The 24,198-nt window shown below is 37.1% G+C and overlaps 2 protein-coding genes across 4 annotated transcripts in view; both read right to left on the bottom strand.

Annotated features, from left to right (window-relative positions):
* Positions 1 to 194, bottom strand: part of DONSON (downstream neighbor of SON) — a 10,228-nt gene extending 10,034 nt beyond the window's left edge. Inside the window, exon 1 of the mRNA XM_010580416.1 lies at positions 107 to 194. Within this exon, the coding sequence (XP_010578718.1) occupies positions 107 to 194 (88 nt within the window). The remainder of the gene's footprint in view (positions 1 to 106) is intronic.
* A 1,994-nt stretch (positions 195 to 2,188) lies between these two features.
* CRYZL1 (crystallin, zeta (quinone reductase)-like 1) overlaps positions 2,189 to 24,198 on the bottom strand; it is a 22,504-nt gene continuing 494 nt past the window's right edge. For 2 of the 3 annotated variants that reach the window (XM_010580384.1, XM_010580382.1), the window contains exons 2-15: positions 23,412 to 23,620; positions 23,059 to 23,130; positions 20,223 to 20,300; positions 19,625 to 19,697; positions 18,928 to 18,972; positions 14,759 to 14,827; positions 12,580 to 12,713; positions 11,652 to 11,763; positions 7,696 to 7,719; positions 6,457 to 6,555; positions 5,605 to 5,726; positions 5,034 to 5,139; positions 3,297 to 3,342; positions 2,189 to 2,605 (exon numbers count right to left, since the gene is read on the bottom strand). In XM_010580384.1, the coding sequence (XP_010578686.1) occupies positions 2,506 to 2,605; positions 3,297 to 3,342; positions 5,034 to 5,139; positions 5,605 to 5,726; positions 6,457 to 6,555; positions 7,696 to 7,719; positions 11,652 to 11,763; positions 12,580 to 12,713; positions 14,759 to 14,827; positions 18,928 to 18,972; positions 19,625 to 19,697; positions 20,223 to 20,300; positions 23,059 to 23,124 (1,074 nt within the window). In that variant the 5' untranslated portion in view covers positions 23,125 to 23,130; positions 23,412 to 23,620 and the 3' untranslated portion in view covers positions 2,189 to 2,505. The remainder of the gene's footprint in view (positions 2,606 to 3,296; positions 3,343 to 5,033; positions 5,140 to 5,604; positions 5,727 to 6,456; positions 6,556 to 7,695; positions 7,720 to 11,651; positions 11,764 to 12,579; positions 12,714 to 14,758; positions 14,828 to 18,927; positions 18,973 to 19,624; positions 19,698 to 20,222; positions 20,301 to 23,058; positions 23,131 to 23,411; positions 23,621 to 24,198) is intronic. The other variant, XM_010580385.1, reaches the window with a different exon arrangement.

Here is a 24,198-nt window from a genome sequence, read left to right as displayed (position 1 = left end):
CGGGTCTCTGAGGAGACGACGACTCCCGCCAGCCCCGGCGACTCGCCGCCGCTGGCCTGCCGCCGCTCTCCGCCCCGCTTCGGCTAGTAAATAAGAGAAGCGCTACTGCTAGAAAACGTAAATGGCTTTCTGAATCCGTGGCGAAGCCAGCCTGAACGCATTTCCCGGGTCGGGTATCGAGGTCGTCGCCACATGGCTGCACCAGGACAAAAACCACCTGTGCTAGATACCAGATATGTCGTTCCAGTTGTGTGGAACGCGAGACCAAGCACACACTGCCTGTTCGGGGCAGAAAACTAGATTTGATGGCGATTGATGGCGCTGGCTAGGGCCCACAGGGGAGTATTTTACTTCAGACTCTATGGCAGAAAGGCACCAATCCCCTCACCACCAAAAAACGGGCAGAAGTTTTCAGCCCACGCTAGACAGATGATCCTTTCCAAAATACAGCTCTGAAGGCCATTAAATAAAACGATGACGGATTATAAAACTAATCCAGATGCAAAGCTGTTTTTGAAGACACGTGGCTGCCCTTAACGGCAATCTGTGCATCACCCACACGTCATCCGGCTGCGCGGGGCTTGAGCTCACCGGAGCAGAAGCACCTGGGCAGCAGCCTGAGCTGGCAGGGCTCCTGGCGTGCCTCTCGCCATTGTTAGCGCTATAGGAGACCACAGGCAGCCTCGGCAGCAAAGCACATGCGACGCTCCTGTCGAAGCTACAAAGGAAGAGGCGAGCACCTGGCAGCCTTTCCCCCCAGACCCGGGGATCCTTGCTCTCACACTCAAAACTACTTTCTGCTGTCTTCTGTCGGGGGCTGTGCAAAAGAGGAAGCAATTGCTTAGGGAGCCTCATGAACCCTCTTGTTCAAGCACATGCAAATCTAAAGCCAGCATTATTAAAGAGCATTAGAAAATGCCGAGACATCTCAGCCAGCTAAATGCACCAATAGGCAGCTTAACACCCAAAGTACAGAGACAGGCGCTTCATAACCTGACCCAGCTGAAAGACTAAAACCACTTCAGCAATTGCTAGCCTTAGTCTATTGTACAAGGGGTTCAAAAGGCATTTATATATGTAGTTAGGAGCAACGTAGCTACTGACAAAAGATCTAGTAAAATAAAAACTATACTATAAAAATCTTTCTTCTGGAGTGTTGTCAGTGGTTGTGCCTGTTTTATTGAACCTTATTTTTAAACTCTTACTTTGTTTCCTCTGATCTACTTTGTTTTGTAAACATTTAAACTAAAATGAACCTCGGGAAAAAAAAGCAGCTGGGTACAAAGCTTCAGAATAAATGTCAAACTAACAGAGGATTCACATGCTTTAGACGTGTGTGTACAAATATGCATAAAAGCATCAGTTATTTTCAAGGCTGCATTACATCACATTAGTAGTAAAATAAAATTTACTCATGACTTCATATGCTTCCCTTGCATCATTTATCAAGAACCTACTACAAGTCCAGTGAATGATAGAAGATAGATTAATCATGGTTCTAGATAATCAATTTTCACTCAAATGCTCCAACTTCCTACACTGTTTAAAGTGCTAGGGTCTACTGTTTGAGCCATCCGCACAGTGAAAATAAATAGCACAGCTGAACAGAAAAAATACTTTTGCTCTCAACTAAGAGCAAGTAGGAAGCCACATGCTTTGAAGAAAGAAAAACAGCAGTTCCTTCCGTACTGCTGATTTGCAGATGGTTCACAGTAATGGAGAATGTTGGATAAACAGATTTGAGCAGTGCTAGGCATAGGACTGAGGTTAAAAGAAGGGAAGTGAAAGTGCACAGCATAGGAAGGTCTTACTCGAAAGATATCAAAGATAACATTACAGTGACGAGACGCAAAAAGTGCCTCAAACATCTGAATAACACAATCATATCAGCTTAATGATTCTAGATTTACTAGGTTTACTGCCTGTTTGCTAAAAAGAAGAAAATTATCTGTGGGGAGAACTCTTACTGTCAGTACCATATCCTTCCCCTCTGGCATCCTTGCCAGTTCTGATGGTTTTGCCTGTCTTTCTATTAAATAACAATTTAAAATGTGGATTGAAGACTTTAAATGTACCGCAGAAAGTGCTCAGTCTCAATGCAGTCAACAGCAAAAGGTAAATATTTAAGATGACTATCGGTAGGGGCTGGAGAAGGGAGGACTAATAAAAAACACCAGATTTTTTTTTTCCCTTTAATTTCTTATGGTTGAAAAACAACAGCAACTGAGGTTGCCTGTAGATGTTACTGACATTTGTAATTGGGGCAGGGCAGACAAGATTTGTATGTCAAGACTGCCTCTTTAGAATTTGCTGATGGGAACATTCTGCTCAAGTGGATAAAAACCCCACCCTTAAGTCATAGGAGCTTCACAGACCATTTGTGCTGAGGTACAAAAGATCTTCAGCTTGTGGTTACAGAATTATTTGAAAGTGTACACTAATTTACTTCTCAAATACATTATGTTTCTTTATCTTCCACAGGCTTAGAAATCAGGAAATTGTGTGTCAGAACTGGATGACTTGTCTTTTTCTTGCTTGATTCTTCTGAACTATTTCCATAGAAACTTTGGCTTCATACAATGGGATTGGTTCATCCAGCTGAGGCCTAAAATGGAACAATATGTCAGAAGTGTCTGGTGAGCATGCACAGATCAACAGAAATATTGCAGGACTACTGCTATAGACTTTACTTTCACTATGTAAACTTTACTCCTTAAACAAAATAAAAGTTTTACAGCTTTGCTTGGGTTCACAGAAAAATGGAAGAGCCCTAAAGCAAACAAGAAACAGAAGTTAATTAAAAGATATCCTTCTTACAGGGGAAAAAAAGGAGGGGGGGGAAGGTGGTAGTGGTGAGGCTTTTGGTCAACAGAAATACAGTTACCCTGCGTTAAGAGAAAGGATCTTCCATTCCCACCTTATTATGTGAGTCTTCATATCTAGTGAAGCTGTCACTCTTCTCAGAAGAGTATGACAGACCTACCATCTTTTACAATCAACGCCATTTCTCAATCAGACGCAGAGCGGCCAGACATATGCTCTTCCTCCACCAAGAAAAGAATGTGCTGCCTCTGTTAAATTTTGACATACAGCATAATCATGGGGTTTACCAAATTTCCTTGTGCTTAGCCTGCTATATGGTCTATTTCTGCTTGTAATAAACTGCTCTATGTAAACAATGTGAGGCATCTTTTCCTGAGCATCCCAATATAGATATGCAGTAAAGTGCTGGCAAGAGTCTTCTACTCTAATACTGAATTTACAAAAAAAAAAAAAAAAAAAAAGACATTTCTCACCTGAAAATGCTACTTGATAATTTCTCCATTATATCTTCTAAGATGGGTATCTAAGAGGACTGTCAAGGTAGCAACATATCTACAGATGCATCTTTCTATAATCACATTTGCTGGCAAGAGCCCTGTATTGATACAAAACCAGCAGAATGAAGGCAAAATGAAAATTAACCTTAATTCCCATCTCTGTATCAGATTTATGCACTTGTTTATATATCAGAAACCTCCTTTCCTGAAATAGTATGCAGAAATGACATATGGAAAACAGAATTTTGAAAAATAAAGCAAAAGGGTTAAGATTGACAAACGCAGCCCATACTAGTACAACACTAATCAATCAGAACGGCAGTTGCATTTTTTGTGCAGAATGAAGATGACGGACTTACCAGTACCAGTTAACTATCCCTACTATTCATATAGACATATGTGGTAAAAATAAAGTTGGGAACATAGTAGAGTCTGTAAATTCTTGGAGCACCACTACACATCTGTAAGGGATCTTTTGAGTTAATGACTAACACTCATGACAATGCAACAGATGAGTCTTTATATACAGCTCAAAAAATGATGTTCCTTCCTTCATTTTAAGAGCAATCTGGTTAATATTTGAAGCTCAAGCCATTTTAAAAAGCGATCACCTTGTGATTTCTTCAGATGATATTAATGCCATATGCTCAAGAATTTCACAAGATACATAGATCCAAAAAAACCCTCAAAACCAAAACAGATTTCTCCTTTCAACTTTAAAGCCTGTTGTGATAAAACATGCTGTGGTTATTAAAGATACCCCAGGAGACAATATAAGAAATCTTACTGTTTAGTCAGCTTACTTTTTATGTGGGTAACTACTCAGTATGCATTCAACAAAAATACCAAACTCCAAAACAATTCATGACAATCCGCATCCCATAAATATTTCCTTAGTGTGCCTGACCTTGCCTAATGTACTTTGCAGTTTAGTGGAGGAGGGGAGGACTTCCTTGCAGTACAGTTAGTCGTTTCACAAATATAATGACTTAATCCTCACCTGCCTCTGCCATTCTGCTAAACTGCAAAAGTGATTCAGCAGATCTCATAATCTGCAGTGCAGTACAGAACAGGGAGGGTCCTTAAAGCTGTAACAGACAAAGCTTCCATTACTGGAACCAATCCACTGAAAACTGTTATGCTAGTAGAAAGCTCAGAGTCCAGCTGCTTAAGACCAAATGTAGGTAATGCAAATGAAGGAGGTATTCCTCTTCCCACACCCACATCTTTGCTCAATAAATTTAATGTACATAACATTGCCTATAAGGAAAAGGTTATGAAGCCAAAATATTTTAACTTTTACAGTTAAACCGATTGCATTAAGATTTACAGATGATGCACCTACTGCCCAAAAGAACAAAAAAAAAAATTTCAGAATGTCATATGCATAATATAAAAACTTATAGAATCAAATATTCAATTAATTGGTTCAATCTTGAACCAAAATACTGCATTTTCTCCAGAATGTGTGTTTTCTATTTCAGCACTGCTTTTAATGAAGCACATAGAGACGTATATTTAGAAGGAATGCAGAGACTGTTTTAAAACATAAGTGTATGTTATATTTTAGTTACACTGTATGCTTAACTGTGCTGACCTTTAAGCCTGTGGTTACATGACTGAGTAGAAGAAAATCTATTAGTTGGTTTCTCAGTTATATTTCCATCCACTCATATTAGCAGTCAGTATTCAAAATGACCATCAAAAGGATATAGAGATACTTCCCTTGCTGTAGATTGGACAAGTTCCATATCTCATCGTTCAGAAAGGAGACTGTGGCTCCTTTAAGAAACAAGGTATGGCTGTCTGGAGGATCCAGCTTAAACAAATTGAAGAAAAATGTTATTTAGTTATACTTTCCTACAAAAAAATAAAGGTTACATGGTTATTTTATATAGATGGTTAAAACAAACAAAACCCCACCCCTCACCCATTCTTAAAACTTAGAAAATTTGTAATATTTACAGCTTTAACTTTTCTGTCTTGTCAAACTGTTTAATACCCTGAGCCAAAAAAAATAGGTCCTTTAAAATGTCAGTACAGCCAAGCTATTAACATAACTTACTATCATGTCCAAGAAGACAGCCCAAAATTGCCCCAAAGGAAAATAAAAACATTTATTATTAATGCTGTATACTTCTCATTTTCTGGATGTGAAAATTTTCTTAAGTGAAAACTGATATTACTTAACAGTGGGGAACTGTTCGGTCATGACAGAAACTCACAGACACATCCACATATATATACTGTGGTACAAACTAACTTACTGACACAGTATCTTTACCTGAAGATTTTTTTCTGTTGTTATCCAGTGACCCCCAACACCAAGAAGAGTAATGATATCATGCTTATGAGGCAGCAGCTGTGATTTTGAAGTTGATTCATCTTCAGCACTATATAATTTCACTGGGGGGTGGGGAGAACAAATTCATTTGAGCTCAGAAGAAAATTCTGTTCAGAATGAAATGCCCGTCTCTTCCTGTACTGAAAACCACGTATCTTGGGATTCTTTACAGTCCTACGTCTTCAGATACAAATGAGTTGCAATATATGCATATGAATACAATGAAAGACAGCTGTTTGGAACAGCACTACAATTAAATTAGGCTGTTAGTCACATGAGAATATCTGAGAAAGCAGAAGATTAGGAAATTCGATATATGTTTCTTTTAACACATTTCAGTGGAACTCTAAGAAGTTCTTCAATTATTTTAGCTAAAAATAGCAACTTCCAAGTTTTCAACTATTCCAATTGTTTTAGAATACAGGTTGACAGGACTGGCGATTATGGCATAATTTTTATATTGAAATACAGTAGCATAAACGATGTCACAGCTCTACTCTTTAAACACATTTTTTTCTTTTCAGTTTTATATAGAGGAGAATTTCAGACAAATTTAGCAGATGACTAACAGTATTAGATGTTTCCACTAGAGGGTGATATGAGGAGATCTTAAAGAGATCTTAAGGAGTTCTATTGAATAAAGATACATACATAAAATTGCATAAGAACAAGCAACTAAATGTAATCATTTGAGGTGATGCAGCCTCCACCTATATTACTTGGAAATAATAATAAAATAATTTAAAAAAACCCTAATGGTGCTCTGCAGACCGATTTTCATCGGTTACATACCTCCAGCATCTAGAACAATGTCCACTCCCAGGCCACCCGTTTCTTCCAAGCAGCTTTCTGCCACATCTATCTTTCCATTTGACACATCTATCACTCGAGCTAGAAAAAGCATTATATTTGGTTAACTACAATAAAAAAAAAAATGTAGAGTTTCCATTCAGAGCAGAACAGAAAGTTTTTAGTTTCTGAAAGTATTGCAAGCAATTTTGCAGCTAAGTCAAAAAAACTCACCAAGAGTTTTTTTTCACTTCCCAATACAGTGCAAGATCAACACCAAAAAATATGTATTAGCTTAATGCAGAAGTAAAACTCACAAGTCTGTTTAGGCCAAAAAGGATAAAGTATGCCACTAGAAGAATTAGAAAACCTTCAGTAAGTTCATTCTTTGCTATTCTTCTTTTCTAAAAGCACCTTCAAAAACAGCAAGTTCTGGAGTGACTAGACATGTTATTGAAGCAAAAGAGAGTGGCCAAAAGATAAGGAGGCACCTTATTTCACATCTTCCAACTTTCAAATTTTATCTATCAAATAACCATAGCAGTAATGCTTTGGGAGAGTTTTCCAAGCATAGCTTTCTTCCCTTACTCTACATAAAACCCACCACTTCCTGCCAGTCCCTTGCAGAGCCCATCTCTTGCTTCCACATCATAGAGGGAAACAAAAACCTATTCTCCCTGGCATGGAGCCCTGTCTCCCAGTGCAAGTCAGAAGTAAACATGTAAAAATGCAATAAATTCAGTCACTTACAAGGCACTGACTTGACTATTCTTATGATTCCAGCAAGTCTTTTAGTCTTACTATAGCCATCTTTTCTTTAAAACAACGCATAGTAACTTATCTCACAGCATGGATAAACTTATTAATATATTACTTTCTGCATGATGTTTTTAACCTCTAAATGGCTCTCTGGGTCATTAAATAGATATTTAGATGGAAGCATTTACATGTCCTCTTAAAATATTTCTGAACTGAAAGTCACTAATACATTTTGTTCTCATATATCTATAACACCGTATTTATAGATGGTTATAAAGATAAACCACAGAATCAGGAATAACTAGGGCAGAGAAGTAGCAGCTAAGTTTTTTAGTTTTGTTTCATAATCATGAGAACAAACATTTAGAAACTACCAGGCCAAAGACTTCTCAGCAAAATGATAACTGAAATAATGTCAAATAAATTTGGAGGTACATTTCCAAAGCATAATGGATTAAACTCAAATTTTCTACGTGTACTTACCCACTAAAGGCTGCCGTATACCTTCTTGAATTTAATCATGGGGGATGGGAAGGAAGGGGAGAAGAAAAATTGCAAGAAAATTAAGAAAAGTATTAACAAATACTCAGTTAATGCTTTGGGTTTTAGTTGTGGTTTTGGTTTTTTTTTGTTTTTTTTTGTTTTGTTTTTTTTTGTTTTGTTTTTTTCCCCCTTCCAATCAAATCATAAGATGCATTCAAATTCTTAGGTCAATCATTCAATTTTTTCACTGAAGTCAAATTATCTGGCTAAAGAGAACACACATGGTCATAATTTAATAGAGATGTCACATTAATTTAATAATGATAGTCACATTTCCTGTATGCAAATAAAACCCCATAATATCCTTTTCTTATTAGTTTCTTCAGTCAAGAAGTTACAAGGTTTTTCTTAACATGGCAATTTAACATGGTATAAAGTTTCTGCAAATAGTTTCACTTTTTGAGAATAATTCTGATTTAATAGACCCAAAGGCTGACTATCAAAAAGAAAGGCAACAGTTTAATCAGTTTGACTATTTTCTGATTTGTTTAGCAAAAATTTCCAGTTTTGTTACTTAACTCAATACAATACTTCAAGAAGTACTCATCAAAATCCTATTCAATTTTCTTCCTAGCAAAATGTTGTAACAATATCTCTGCACTGTGGAAAAGGCTGTGCAACAAATTATAATTTTCTATAATCCTTTGTCATTTATACAAAAATTCGCGCAAAACATTTGTAAATTAGTTCAGTTTCTTCTTCTGTGACTTGCACAACTTCTAAAGTAACATTATTCTGACTGGCAAAAAGGCTTCCGTTTCTCTCTTCTTTCACTGTTGGTGAGAAGTAGAAGTATCAATATTTCCACAACCTGCTACCAGAGTTTAGTCTCACCCAGTAAGTTCAGCTACAGAGTTTAAAAACTGTCACACAAAAGATCTGCAACTTGGTTTATTGAACATGTTCAAGAGAGCCATTAAATCACCGATGAGTTCTTACCAGAAACGTATCCCCTGAAAGCTCAACATTGGTTTTAAAGGAAAAAAAAAAACCAACCCAAAGCAATCAACTGCAAACTAACCAACCAACAAACCAAAAACCAAACAACAAACCAAACAAAAAAAAAAAAAAAAGAAGGGGGAAACCTAGGGAACAGAAGAAATATATATGTGTGTATATGTATTTTATTCTTCTGTTCTCCAACAGAAACTCATCACATTATTTATGTAATATTGTGTCTCTAGTCTGACATATGGGCATTAAAATTTCAAAATTTATTATAATCCCCTCCTTCATACTATTATTATATTTACTCCAGAGATTACTGGAGACATGCAAAGACCCCATCCTGTTGGTCTAAATATGAATCCTTAAACATTAACAGGAACTTCTACTTCAGGCACTGGAATCATATTTGTTAAAAACAAAACAAAAACCCCCAAATCGCAGAAACAGTGGCTTTTTGCTTTTACACTCAAACTGTTTCTCTTCTTAATGCTGTACCCAGGTTATATCTCTTTATTTGAGGTACAATTGCATTAAATTTTTTTCCCCTAATGTTTATGTTCCACAAATATTTGCCAAACTGCTAAACGAAACTCCTATTGCTATAAAACAAGCACATACATGAGCAATATAAGCAATGGCCTTTTCACTACAAAAGATGGTTATTTCAGCCATTTTATGAAGCAGCTAGTTATGCTATACACTGATAACACAAACTGCTCTTCATTGGCAACTGATAGACTCTTGCTAAAAACTAAACAAAGAAAACACTAAACAAGCACAAAACTGAAGAAGCCTCCACCAACAGACATTAGGAGCCAGCATAGATATAGCTAGCTATGCTTGGGTTACTTAGAGCACTTATTTTATATTAACATTCATATAACTTAAAAATGCCAGCAAAAAGTAAATACACCAAGCAACCCGCAGTCATATGAATATGTGCTGACAGGACTATGATAATCAAATTAATTGCAAAGTCCTTTCTTGGCTAATAAAGTTTTCATATCATTAGCAAAATATACCCATAAAATATTACAAAGCGAGGTTTAAGGTCTTTTGTATTTACTCTTTCACCCTGTAACAGCTGGTATATCAAACCTCTACATGTCAACAGCATTCACAAAAATGCTTTATGTTCTGATGTCTGTAATGTCTACTATTACAGTAAAAAAGACTTCTGAAATAAGAAAAGGAGAAAATAGCTTTTTTGTGAAGTTGCAAAAAAATACAGGTAATATAAAAATCTACAGAAATAAGTCTGCCAGGTCTTAGAAGAAATGATTACATTCCCAACACAAAACCTTGCAGTTCCCTGTTGAAGATTGTTAAGGTCAGACAGCAAAAATGTCTGTCTCCCTGCTCTTGTGTAATAACCTCTGCACAGCACTCCACTTCCTGCTGCATTATCAGCACTCCAAAGCCACTACTGGAAGAGCTAAATACTCACTTGGTAGGCTGGAAGTGAATCACTCCCCAACGCTGCAGATGTGTGTGAACGTGCAGCCCCAGAATGCACATGCACACTGTGTTGTCTCTGTGCTTCCACTGCCAGTTCTGTTCTTGGAAGCCAGAAAGGAATTAAAATTGACAAGAACTCTGTTCTCTGTGTCTGAAGAGCAACTCTCTGGCTTATTTCGTCCCTCTGCTAGCTTACTGTTCTTGAGCCAGCAGGGAGAACACAAGGACAATACTATGTGCACCTGCATATCAGCAATGCTTGGTTTCAGGGAGTCACTAAGAGCAAGAGAGGAGATTTGAAAACTGCTCTAATTCTCCATTTGGAAAGCCAAGATTGCTAACAATATTACTATGCAAAACAACAAAGGAGAAAGGAGTCAGAGTCAGGGACAGTTAACCTTGACATAATCTTTTTAATCAGATCTCAACTTAGCCCATATATATTTTGATTGATGCAACTGTAATATATGTAGATGTGATAACTGACTACACAATGCTTTCCCCCATAACAGCATTCTTATAAGGGACACAGCTACTCTTACGTATACTTCTTTGAATGACAACAAAAATCATACACTGAAAAATAAACTTCGTGATTATACTGTTGCAGTCTTTGCATTTTGAGGAGGAAATACCATACACTAGTTTTAACCTTGTGTTCACTGAACAGCAAAGTTCATGGACCGCAATCAAACTGGACTTTGCAATGCCATCCTTTATTTTAAAACTGTCTGAATAAAGACATATTCTACTTTCCTCCACTCTGCAGCATCAAAAAAAGAAAAAAGTTTGATCAGGAAAGATGCTAGTAGCTTCTACGTTGAGTATTTTCCCGTGGTCCAAATACCACTGTTACTTTCAGGGAAAAACCCCAGAAAACTTCAGTATCAAAGGGAAGAAATGGAAGAAGTCATAGATGAATGCAACTATTATGTCTAATGCAAAGCTCATTTAGAAAATAGGAAAATGCAGAGCCTTTGAACATCCAGCTGCAGTTATGACAGTACTTGAAACTGAGCTGCCACACAGCTTGATAAAATACTATTAGAAGTAATTTGAGTCTGATGAATACTGTATCTCAAGTATATGATTACATCTGAACTCTGGCTCAGGTACCTAGATTACATACTGTGATACTGGTGATTTACTAATGCTTTCTTCTTTTTCACAAGCAACAATTTTATAAAATGAAAAGACTTCTTGAGTAGTTAGGCCAAAAGCCAGCACTCAAGCACTATTCTGTGAGATGGAAAATACTGAGAGACAGTCATTACAATTTAAATGAAGAATAAAAATGCCATTAAATACACCTAAACCAGAAATTAAATACCTATGGAGTACAGAATAAATTTTAAAACTATTTAATTAGACTATTTATAAATTTGTATTTCAGTTTTCAGCTACTGAAATAAGTCTCTAGAATAAAAAGAAAAAAAAAAATGTTGAGACATTTTTTAGCGTAAACTTTAGCACTGAAGAATATAACTTACCCACAGGAGGTCTAAGTCTCTCCAGGTACTGCTTATCTTCAAGACTGTATGCAGTAGAGACTACTTTAGCTCCCCTATGTTGTGCTAACTGAATAGCTATTGTACCAAATGGCTGCAGAAGAAAAAAAAAGGTAGATCAATTTTTTTACAGCAACAATTTGATGCCGTTTAAGAAAGATTATACTGCAAAGGACATTCAAGAGAAGTCAGGAGAGTATCCAGAAATGAACTTACTCCTTCAGTAAAACACATCTGAACCAAGAATTTTAATATTTCATAGATATGCTTCTGTTCTAAGTGAGGCCAAAAAAGTCTTTTCATTGACTGGGAAGCTCTGAACAAACTTTCAGTAATTAACTAGCTCTCCTCTTCAACAAAATAGCTCACATTCTACTTTAAATAACGCAAGTGCCATAACTGCAATTTTAACATGTAGCTTTGGGCTTGCTTGTTGAAGGAAGAAGTGCTCCCAAGGAAAAAGCCCCAGCTACATTTACATTAATGAATCTTGGCTGAGGCAAGCTCCACATCTTCATTAGCAATAAAGATTGCAGTAATGCAAATGAAATTATTTATATCTAAGAGAAGTTAAAAAGCAGTGGTGGGAAAAGAATAAAAAATCAAGGCACTTTCCTCCAGTTATACCTGAGGGCTTAGGGTAAAACTATGTCAATGTAAATCACCAGAAAAGAACTACCTCTCTTCACTATCCATACAACATGTAAAGGACTGTATTCTTGGCTCAGTATCTTATGTGGGAGGGCCTTTCTTATTAATGCATTAAGTTAAGGGTGCTGCCAGGAAAAAAATACAAGGCTTATAAGTTTAGTATGTTGTAAGAAATCCAATTGTTTTGATAAGACAGTTATTTATGGCAGAGGTAAACATTCTGTTCTGAAATTGTTATTATTGCACAGTTGTTACCTACACTTGCTCCATCCATTACAAGGACAGTTTTTCCAGGAGAGACTTGGGAAAGGTAGTGTAAAGCTGTATATGCTCGGACACCATCACGAACAGTCCCAGCCGCTTCAACCCAACAAACTTTTTCTGGTTTACGAACTAAGTTTGGGGAAAAAACAAACAAACAAAAAAAACAGATGGGAAAAAACCAGCAAGTCCCTGACATTTCACTCAGAATGATTTTTTTAGACTTCATCGATTTCTAAAACATGAAAGAAAATTATAGAAGTCATATCATCTACAGGTGTAATTATGATCTATTTCACAAAGGCAATACTGCAATGTTTGTGGCTCATGGCAGCATTAGGTCAGCTACATAGAGTCAAACTGGAAAAGGCAATTGTCATTCCAAGAATAATCAGTTTGCTTCTGCAGCACTCTTGTGAGCAAGTTCAAATACAAATACAGTATTTAAACAGGAAAAAACACACTTCCTACCATAACCTCCTGACAGAAATTATCTGAAGAGGTCTCTTCACAAAAATAATTCTGACACAGAGAACAGATAATGCGAGTTCCAACTCATGAGTTCCTAATTCTGTCTCTATAGGTTAGAATCTTCTACTTCATAATCCATTGGTATAAACAGCTTCTGGAGGTTATAACACACTTTAAGAGAGATAAAGGTCATGATAACATTATTTGTCACCTCCATTTTCTGTTGTCTCTACCTACAAGACACTTAACAGTTTTCCTATTCTATTCACACTTAAAAGCCTGGGGAGATAACGTTAATGAAGTACTGTATTAACTAGAATTCACAAGTTCAAACACCATTTTTACTGTAAGCAATTTACATGATTTAGCAGAGACCTTGATACTAAGCTAGAAAATCATCATTGCCCAGCTGAGAGTCTAGCACAGAACTGAACTAAGTAAGCACAATCCTCTTGAGGCACACTAGAAAGGTAAGACTGGAAAAGTTTGGTCTGTCCCTTTAAGCATAAGGATTGACAGTTTAGCCTGAATTGGGGAACCTATAAAACAACATAAGCAATGCGATCACCTGGGATCATTTATCAGTGTGCTGGAAAAGAATTCTAGGGATCATTACCAGCATTATCACTTTGTGTGCTAGTTCATACTACTTAGCACAAAGTAAGCTACTGAAGGTAATATAAAGTCAGAAATATTTTCTGCCTATAGTTACTGTAAATAGTGATAAGGCAGCACAGACATCTATATTTCATTTTGCTTGATTTGTACTTTTAAGTGTTAGAAAGAATAAACCTTACTTTTTCATCTCCATGAGTCCATGACCTATTTTGCAAAAACTGTCATAGCTAGTCAGGAAGATCTCATCTTCAAACAAGTCAACATAAATAATACTTGTTTGCCTCTCATAAATATATTAAAAAAAAAAAACATGGAGAGGATATTTTATGATATTTTACACAATAAAAGTAGGGATTTGGTTTTGGTACAAACAAATTTAAAGCAGTCACCTCATAACTACACAGGTTGAATTAATGGACAGTCACAGAAACACAATACAAACTAATTTGAGCAAAAGAGTAGCTTGCTCAAAGTAACACAACAAACTGTTGGCAGAAGCACAGAGATTTCCAAATTTAGTATTCTACACATTAAAGCACTCTATACCCCAAAAGGGGGAAACTAGAAACTCACAATAATTGAAAAGAATGTTTCAATACTAGGTTTTCCCTGATCCTCATTCCCTGAAAATTCTTTTCTCCAGCTTCTATTCTGCTAATTTTATCCCATCTGTTAGTCCAGTCACAAGTGATATTCCTAAATTGAGTCAAAGTGAGGAAAAAAAAGCAAATTTCTCCTTATTTAATTTTGTGACAGATGAGGTGAGGAAAAAGCAGAAAGACAATGAAGCAACAAAAAGGGAAGTTAGAATGGGGGGCGGGTTTAAGAAAAAAAAAAAAAGAGAGTCAGCTTATGTGGTTTAGGCAAAACATTAACCCATTGAATGATAACAGCAAAGATAAAGCCCTTGAGAGTACATAGTATTCAAAGGTTCTATGAACAGGTGGAGTAGACAGAATGTCTGAATGTTGCTGTACAGAATAAGTTTGCCCAGAGGTCCAAGTTAATTAGCTCCCTATTAGAAAAGCTAAACTGAAGTCTAAAGATAGAGTAAATGTAAGTATTAGTAAAATATATGAACCACATACCCAAATAATGCTCATGAACCAGAATAACTTCACAAAGACCAGACTCTTCGGAATCCAGGGGCAAAATTCCTGAAAAAAATTTTTAATATAGACCTTTAATTTCAAACAAGCATACACTATAACCAAAGCAAGCTCCTAATGAAACTACTAGTCCCACTTGGTCAGTTGCCCTCTTGTCAGGTTTATGACAGGTTAAGAAAACTTGGCAAGGTAACAACCTGTAATATCTATGGGCACAGTGCACAAGAGGGTTCCAAAGGTGCTCCAAAGAGCATTTTGGGGTTGGGGAGAGAAAGAATGGGGACACTACTGAGTGCTTTTTGCTACTGGTATGTTTAATTTTTGTCAGGTCATGTCTGAATTCATTTCACACTGCTCTCACACTAATGAGTGCTCCTGTTTCTACTCTGAGCCATGGCTAACAAGAAAATCAAGCTCTCATATTGCAGATGGGCACAGACCAAGCCACACTACAGATACTTCTACTCTTCCATCCTAATAACGTGTGGTGTTAGCAAAGGCAGCAAAAAAGGGACAGAAAGAAGCAGAACAAGCAAGAATGCATGAATGCAAGTTTTAAAAAGTTGGAAGAGAAAAGAGGAACTGAAGGAAAAAATAACACCCATGGAAGACAGAGAAAGCAAACACAGAACAGGCAGAAGAAAAAAGAAAACCATCCTGGTCATAACAGTGCTTTTTTCCTCCACTGGGCAAAGAAGGAGAGTCATGAACAGTAGGTTCTGGCAGCCAATCAGTCTTCTGACTTATATGTACCCTCTATCCTCAGTAAAACAGTATCTTTTTCCCCTCTCTCATCCAAATCTTATACTCCATTTAGACCAACGCAAGGGCTTTGGCTTAAAATCCTTAGCAAATTTGGCTAAAGCTCTCAACGGCTTATCTATAGAAAAATACAAAGTCTAAAGTGGCTATCTACAGCAGCTATTGTGCAATTAGGAAATAATGCAAGAATGGCAAGAATCTCAGAACAGAACACACTTTCTTACAACATCACTATCACTTCTGTCTTACTTTTGTAACTTAAGTCATCCTCTAATCCTTTAATTTAGCATACAAAATATAAACATGTATGAAAGAATGTCCCTAAGAAGTATCTCTTCTATCCTAAAGCATCATTCAGATTTTGATGATTAATACAACATCATATTTCAAGTGTTAAGAAAAATTTCCTTATAGTAAACTAAAATAGCCTTAGCACCTAAACCAGTTTGCATTCTAGCATCTTACTGTAGGTAAAGCAAAACACAGAATGAATAATATATAAAGACATTCCTTTTCTTGACAGACACAAAAGTTCAGGAACAAGTCACATTATCTGCTAACACTCAAGACAGCCTCCAAGGAGTTATTATACATTGCTGTCAACTCATATTGATTTCAGGGTCTCTAAAACCATTCACAAAAACATGACCCTTATACCAAGGGAAAGGCGTAAGGCATCTTAAAGAACCGTGCCCCTTAGTATACCTCACAATGCTTACAGAAGCTCCAACATGAAGTATAGACCTTTATTTTACATATGCTATACACATCAAGCATTTGATACAAATACAAAATTAGATTTTTCACCTTACTTGTCAGAAATACTCCACATAGCATAGGGCTTTTGTGCATTGATTATTTATGTATTCAGTAACAGGACATATGGAAGAACTGACACGCAAAATGGCTAACCACCAGTAAATCTAAACAGTTACGTTTATATTTAGGTTCATGTTGCCAAGTATTTGAGGCCAATTTAACTGTCAGAATATTTTTCCCTGCACTTATTTTAATGAGACACTTGGCATAGTTGATTGCTAAAAGATTCTGAGAGCAACAAATAAAACTGACTGTAACTTTGAAATAAAGTCAAGAATGTACCTCAAAACAAAAGATTTTTGGCTGGTCTGAGGTTTTACTACTGTATTTTTCTTAACCAAACAAACAATTATGTATAAGATAATACATTATATAGACAAAGAAGTCTCCTCTGGAAGATAAAAGAAGGATCAGAAAAACTTTAAAAGCAAGAAACAATTCTGGTATGATTTTAGGAATAGATTAATTATTTAACACACCAAGTACTTCCAGTGAGCACAGTACTATTCCTACACGAAAAAGAGTAGAATCATTAATAAGGGCCGTACTACCATATTATTACTCTTAAACTCAATAAGGAGTATGTACCAGGACTATACTCTTTGATAGAAGGACAGGCTTTTTTGTAAAATTCAAGTAGAAATATTTTTATGACAATTGTATATTTTGGGACAGTTTGATGTTATTAAACACAAAGGTAACCATAGCATATGGCAACAGCTCATTTTCTTTCCAATCTGATCATTCATTAACTATGTATAAATTTACAGCAACATAACTGGGAAGTGTGCTTGTTAGGAAAGATTTACCATAAAAGAAATATTTCACTCCTATCTTTTGTCTTTACAGCATCTATATTGGATGCATAAGGTTCAACAGCTGTTTGAAAGGGAATGCTATGAGATTTCAGTATTTAAAGAAGTGGGTTTTCTTTCTTTTAGGGCTAAAAATATTTGATGCTGTTTTCTTCATTTTCCCATTTCCATACATGTAATTCTAACTTTTCTGTACCTGCATTTGCAAACACTCAGTATTGAAGAATGAAAACCACAGACCATAGAAGTCTCAGATAAAATGAATCTGCTTCTTTCATGACCCAAGTAGAGATTCCATTCCCTTAACGTCAGATTTACTCTGAAGTAGCTCAGTTGATTCAAACTACTAATTCTATATTTGAATTAACAAAAATGGAATGAAGTCTTAATTCACAAAAACACCCAACCCTCCCACAGCCACTTGGAACATCACTTAGACCTCTCAGGTCCATTGACATATTGTCAGAGGTGTTCCCCCCCCCCCCAACTACTTACTGAAACTGTATTCCTTCAGCTACAACAGAAGGTGATTGAAATACAAATACTGTTTTAAAATATTCAACAGATGCAGCATATGCCAGTAAGATATTTAACCAAATACTGTTCACAATAATGATACTATTCATAGTTCAAAGTTAATTCATATGCAAGACCAGAAAATGCCTGGCCATAACTGTTCTACTTTATTGAACAAAGCAAAGCCACTTCTGTACCCCATAAAATGGAATATTTATTCCCAACTGTAAGGATTACATCTTCTGTGGTGAATAAATAGTTATAATCACACATCTTATTCCATGAGATTTAAGCTAATGATATGAAAGGTCTGCCACAGTTTTACCAGGAAAAGAAAAGCCCCAAACACATTGTGTGATTTTTGACTGGAAGTCTGTTTTAAACAACAAACAAAAAAAGTACAGTGATTACCACTTGCCTTTCTGATGGGCTTCTCTGACAGTAATATCATAACAGGATCATAAAGCATGGACTTCCTGTGGTTAAATTAGGGGGGGAAACAAGTCCACTTTCAAGAACTCTAACGTGCAGTAAAAATGAAGATTCTAGAAAACGAGCAGCTTGAATCAGTGTTTCTTTTTAAATGTGGTCTTGTATTTAGCAAAATGCCTGAGTACATGCATTGCTTCTGGCAACTCAGAAAATCCAGTAGAACTGGTGAACCTACTTGCATGTTTAAGTTAGGACCACTCTTAATTTCTTTACTCAAACAGGAATTGATGTGACTTCTAAGAAACTGAACAGTCTTCAGTATGCTTGAAGAGGAGATTCATCACTAGCAGTTAAAAGTATATTTTTATAACATCCTCAAGAAGGCAGGAAATATAAGCCTAGACTTTGTATCATCCACAGAAATCAAAAGATATGTATTAATTACATCAAGATGGTGTTGTGAATACAAATAATTATGTGTGTATTCAGGTGGTTGCCTTTAGAACACTCACTCCACATGGCTAATTGGACCCAGGTGTATATTCTTAGATTTGGTGAATGCAGTAGGACTATGACAGACATTAGCTGGGGACCTGAACTTCAATACTTATAACCCAAAAACTTCCATAAGAGAACACTTTTAGAATAGAATTCTCATTTATAAGAGTGTATTCATGTGACACTAGTTGAATAATTGAAAAATATATGTCTAATTGTAGCTTTAGCAGTGATTATAACCTCAGCCATTCATTAAAAAAAATTACTAATTGTGTTAGTTGATAAGGCAAGCAAGCATTAACTTACCCACCACTTCATCATCTGGCTGAAAAAAGGTCACCTTTCTTCCAACTCATGAAGAATATATGAAAAGGATGAAAGAAGGTATGAAGATAAATGTTTATAGCTGAAATTGAACATCCATTTGAAAGCACTGTTTATCACTAGCTCATAAAACTAAAAATACACCCTGCTAGTGAAATTTTTTTTTTTCTGTTAAATATGCACATACCGAAACCAAATGTTTAATTCACTAAACTTGGGCACCCCATCCACAAACAGTTACATGCAAGTACACACACGTATGTGTGTTTGAAAGATCCAGGCTTTAAACTACACATCAAAGGTGGATGTGTCAGTGAAACACTGCCGAAATTCCCGAACATTATTTTGTCTTCACCATTCCAACAAATAATTTTTACAAATAAATTAAAAAGATTGTTATAGCATGTGCAAGTAATATCTTAAGATCTCAGTATATTTTATTTAGCAAGCTGCCATGCAATTTTATTTTTTTAAACTCTGAACAGATATGCAGGAATTGCAGTTCAGTTCCTTTTTTTACTTTCATTTCAGTATCATTACTGACTTAGGAAAAGCCTCATTAAGAAAGCAAATAGTTCCTACTATTAAAGGTGTACCATACAAACAGTATTTATTTGTTCTGGATTACCAGACCTTAATTCTTGCTCCATACCCTCACAAGACAATTATACTAACTTACCTTCCAATACAACTCCAGAAATTTCTCGACCAACAGGGAGAAGCTCCTTCTCCAGTTTAACTTCTGACAGAAGCTAAATGAAAATAAAGGTTACAACATTCTTACTAAGGCTCAAAATTTGCATATTTATTATCACCTTACAATATTTGATATTCACAGTAAGAAAGTTGGGCCATTGCCAAAATGTTATTTGGGGGAAAAAACTACACACATTCCTCATTTAATATTAAAACTTTGCACTGATTTTCTGTATGTAAATTTAGAAGCATATAAAAAAAAAAAAAAGAGAGTTATTAACAGGCAAGCCAAACTGTGACTTAAAGTCAGTATGCAGAGGATGATAAAAGGGATGTACTGTAAGAGAACTCACAGATGACAACTGATCTTTCTCCATAAGTTAGGAACCAAATCAGGTGCTTTTTATTTCAAGAGATATGTAAGAATACCACATCAATCCTGTGCCCTCTTTCTCAGCAGTAAAGCCATATCCTCAGATGGCATAAATGGAATTGTGCCAATTACTGGCTAAGGCCCTGGCTTAGATCTTCAATGGAAACTGTAAACACCTCTAGCTTTTATAAAAAAAATAAGCAAATACCTTTGTATCTATCCAGCTCAGTGCACAGGCTCTAACTTGTACTTTCACATCGTTGTCTCTTGTAGGAGGAAGGTTTTCCTAGGACAGATTTACAGACGTTACATTATACAATACAACATGAATGTGCTAGTAGGATCCTTTCAAGCTCTTGAAAGAACTTTTCCACAGTCTTTGTTTTAGATTGTTTTGTAGTCACAACAAAAGAATTTTTTTTTCAGTGAAAAGGGAACTGATAACACAATGAATTTACAACACCATTTTGAGTACATGTGTATTACTATTACAAACTGACCACTAGACCTTACTAAACTTTAACAGACACTAACATTTTTCTCGTTTTTTTTTCTGCAAGTTAAATATCACACACTTACCTGAAACAATTTTAGTATGTAATTACCCCCTACTGTCTGTCTAACAAATAGAAGGAAGCAGATCTTTAATATTAAAACTATATTGCAAGAGTGATAGAGAATTTTAAGAGAATTTTGACATGAATGTCTGACATACTGTACTGACAAACTTACTGAGGTAAATGTCCAAGTAGTCCAGACGATGTCAAAGAAAAGCAGTGTTAAGAATTGGTATTAAGTCTGACAAATGACGGCTACCTCACATACAAAAGCATTGTACTAATGAAGCCTCCTCTTACTATTTCAGCTTTCAGTTTTGGGATTGATATGTGAAATGATTTTAAGTAGTTGAGTGCTGCTACTTTAAAGTATTTAATCAGCCAAGTCGAGTTCTGGACTGCTGACTCCACACAGCTGTTGAATAGCTACCTCAGGTACTGGAGGCAAAATCATGTATTTCCATGTTATACTGTAGTCTGCAGTGTTGATGTCTGTTGCAATTGAAAGTGAAACACTAACCAGAAAGTCACGAGAGTGCTTTGTTTCTACTTATGAAGTTAAGATATATTCTTAAGTGTTTAAGCTTTCTTTGATTTTTTTTTTAAACTCCTCCCAAGAAACAGCTGTTGCTTTTCTCCTAGGCTTAGCAACATGAACAGTAACCTCTGTCCAAGGAATACTGAGCTGAACTTTTTCTCGCCCCAGCTGAGTTAAACACATGCTGTTGCTTTAAAATTGCAAGGCATTTTGCCAGTCAGACTGACCTCCTGCTCCTCAAACAGAAGTGGGTTCTCACTGTTCCACAAAACAGTTGAACATGTACCACATACATATACCACCATAACACATACAAATACGACATCTCTGGTTTAAAAAAAAAAAAGTAGTTAGATTCTAAAAGTCTTATGTAATTTATGTAAATTTAAGATTATATTGTCTTTTGGAACTATCTTTTGGTATGCATAACTCAGTGAACCCAAGTACTGCTACAATGCATGTAATAAATTTGCTTTTCTTTATAAAGGAATACAAGTCTTAAGAACAAAAAGAGATGATGAAATGTTTTTGCTGTTAACTGGTTCCTGCCTTCATAATTTAAATATGTCATTATTATGACTTGACCAAGCTAAACCTAAGGAAGGTTTGCTATGCAAATTCTTCATCCAAACTACTGGCTTTTCGTTATCTACCTTCTATTATATTAAGGTCTCCTCAGCCACCTAGCTTTCCGTTTCCTCACTTTTTTCAATATTTATTTCATTTTAAGATGAGGATTCCATAGTGCTGGTCATTACACAGACACCTGCAGAATCAGTTCCTGTCTGAAGAGATTTAAATAGGCAAACAAGCAGACAAATCCTATGCACAGGAGTGCGGTTTCAAGATCTGCTTTAGCTTACCTAAGACTGTACCAGAGCTGTCTGGCTCAGCTGTTGCCAGCATCTACATATTCCCATCCCTTCCTTTGTGTTGGAGCTAGCAATCATGGAGCCATCACAATGATGTGAACTAACTTGTAACAAATTACTAGTGTTTACCTGGATAAGTAAGCTGATCCATCTCACCTTACATCTGCATGATTCCTAAAACCATTACAAGGAAGAGAACAAAAATGTGCTGCTGAAAGGTGAACAAACCTTTTCAGCAAAAGCACAATTTCACAATCAGTTTAAGTAGATCTAAGACTGCCCCATGAATACGCACCTTGGTTGTATCAAAATCACCCATCTCATTGCATCCTTCTCTTCAAGCAGTTCATTAGATGTGCTTAACTACTGGGACTTACTGCTGCCCAAGCAAGATTCTCACCAGTACTACACTGTTTTGTTTTGACATATGGCTCACAGGTATAATTAGGTACCTATGTTACACAGGTGTACACAGGTACTTATAATAATTTATTTTGTACCTATAGGAGATTTAAGAACACAGATTCACATCCTCAAAACCACGTAAGCATTTTTCTACTGTTCAGATGCCCATACTGCATCAACTGTCTTGTTGTTCCTTTAAGTTGTAGGAAAACAGGTAGCTAGACAAAGGAGACTTATCAAAGGCTGCACTGTGATCTCAATCCTCACTAAGAGCAAAGAACTCGCAGAAGGAAAAAAACATAAGAGTAGGAACACTCCAAACACGATAAATTTCTCAAGTTATATTTCTACTTTTTCAGTGACCAGAAAATCCAACCAGGAAATGTGAATCCAGATGAAGCCAGGGTTCATTTGGTACGCCTACAAAACGTATGTTTAAAATACGGACACCAAAACTGCACAGAGAAATCTAGCACTGGACTTGCCAAGTGCTGCATGGTGATGGTAGAATACACCTCCCCTACTTTCATTTACCTGCCTGTATGTGCAAGTATTACACCAGTTCTTTTTTAAGCCTACAGAAGAGTTAGGTATTTCAATTCCCTTGTGGCATTCAGCCACACTCTCTTCTTTCACCGAATGATTAATACTGCTATTATGATCAGAACTCACTCTTTCCTGGAAAACAAATGTCATTTCCTCTCCAGGTGAATTCTGCTGACAATACAAGGCCTTCATAGTGATCTGAAAAAAGACACAGCAACCAAGCTGTAATACGTGCAATATCTATAGCACAAACAAGTAACTAAAGCTTTACATTACTTTATAAGCAGAACAGTGATTGCTTGCAAGCAACACAGGGCCTATGGCTCCTTCCAATACACAAGTTCCAAAACAGATCAACAGATAAGGCAAGATATGGTGTTACCTGCAACTGGTTACATCAGTATGGTTGACCATAATATAGCAAATCCTAGGGACCAAGTATGTACAGCAAAAGGCAATGAATGATACACAGGATGTACTGATTGGTGGTCCAATGCTGTAGATGGGTTGTTTGCCACCCAGGCTGGAAGGCACACACTTTGACTAGTTGAGACAAATGCAGTGCACGGGACAATAAAACCGATACAGGAATACAAGGAACCTTACATATGACTTAACTAAAAATCACAGCTCGAGTTGTCGGTCTCCTCTCCCACCTTGGCATGTGTGGTCCTCAACAAACCAGAGTCTTTTGGAGAGAAAAAAAAAATTCAGAAGTAGTCTCTTCAAGTTACAGGAAAAAGAAAAGCACAGAGGAGACAGGCAGAAAAACCATACGGCCATTATATTGCTTCTGGCGGCCAGCACTGACCCCTCAGGGACGCCCGAGGTTGAAGGGACCGCCCCGAGGCACCTCGCCTTTCAGAAAGGCGGAGCAGCGCCGCAGCCGGAGCCCGGCGCAACCCCGACCGGCCCCGCAGGGAGCCCCGAGCTCGGCGGTGCCGGCCCGCTTCGCCCGGCTCTCGGCTCGCTGCGGCCCCAGCGCTCACACCCTGCCCGAGGGCAGCTGCCAAGCTGCGCCCGCTTCCGTTAGTGCCACCGGCCGCGCCGCCGCTATTATTCCGGTGCTTTACCACACCGGAGAGCGGCTGGGCGGGAGAGACCTCACCAGCGCCCGCCTCTGCCTCCGCACCGCGGCAGGCGCCGCAGCCGCTCCTCAGCGCCCGCCGAGGAAACCCGCGCAGAGACGAGGCCAAAGTGAGGGGCCCCAACCCCACCCGAGGCACCCCCCAGCGGGAAGAGGTCCCCGGGAGCCGAGACGACGCA

Source organism: Haliaeetus leucocephalus, unplaced genomic scaffold, assembly GCF_000737465.1.
Source record: "Haliaeetus leucocephalus isolate CR32 unplaced genomic scaffold, Haliaeetus_leucocephalus-4.0 Scaffold702, whole genome shotgun sequence".
NCBI classification, from domain to species: Eukaryota; Metazoa; Chordata; class Aves; order Accipitriformes; family Accipitridae; genus Haliaeetus; species Haliaeetus leucocephalus.
Note: the sequence above shows the minus strand (reverse complement) of the source record. Positions and strands in the feature narration are given on the sequence as shown.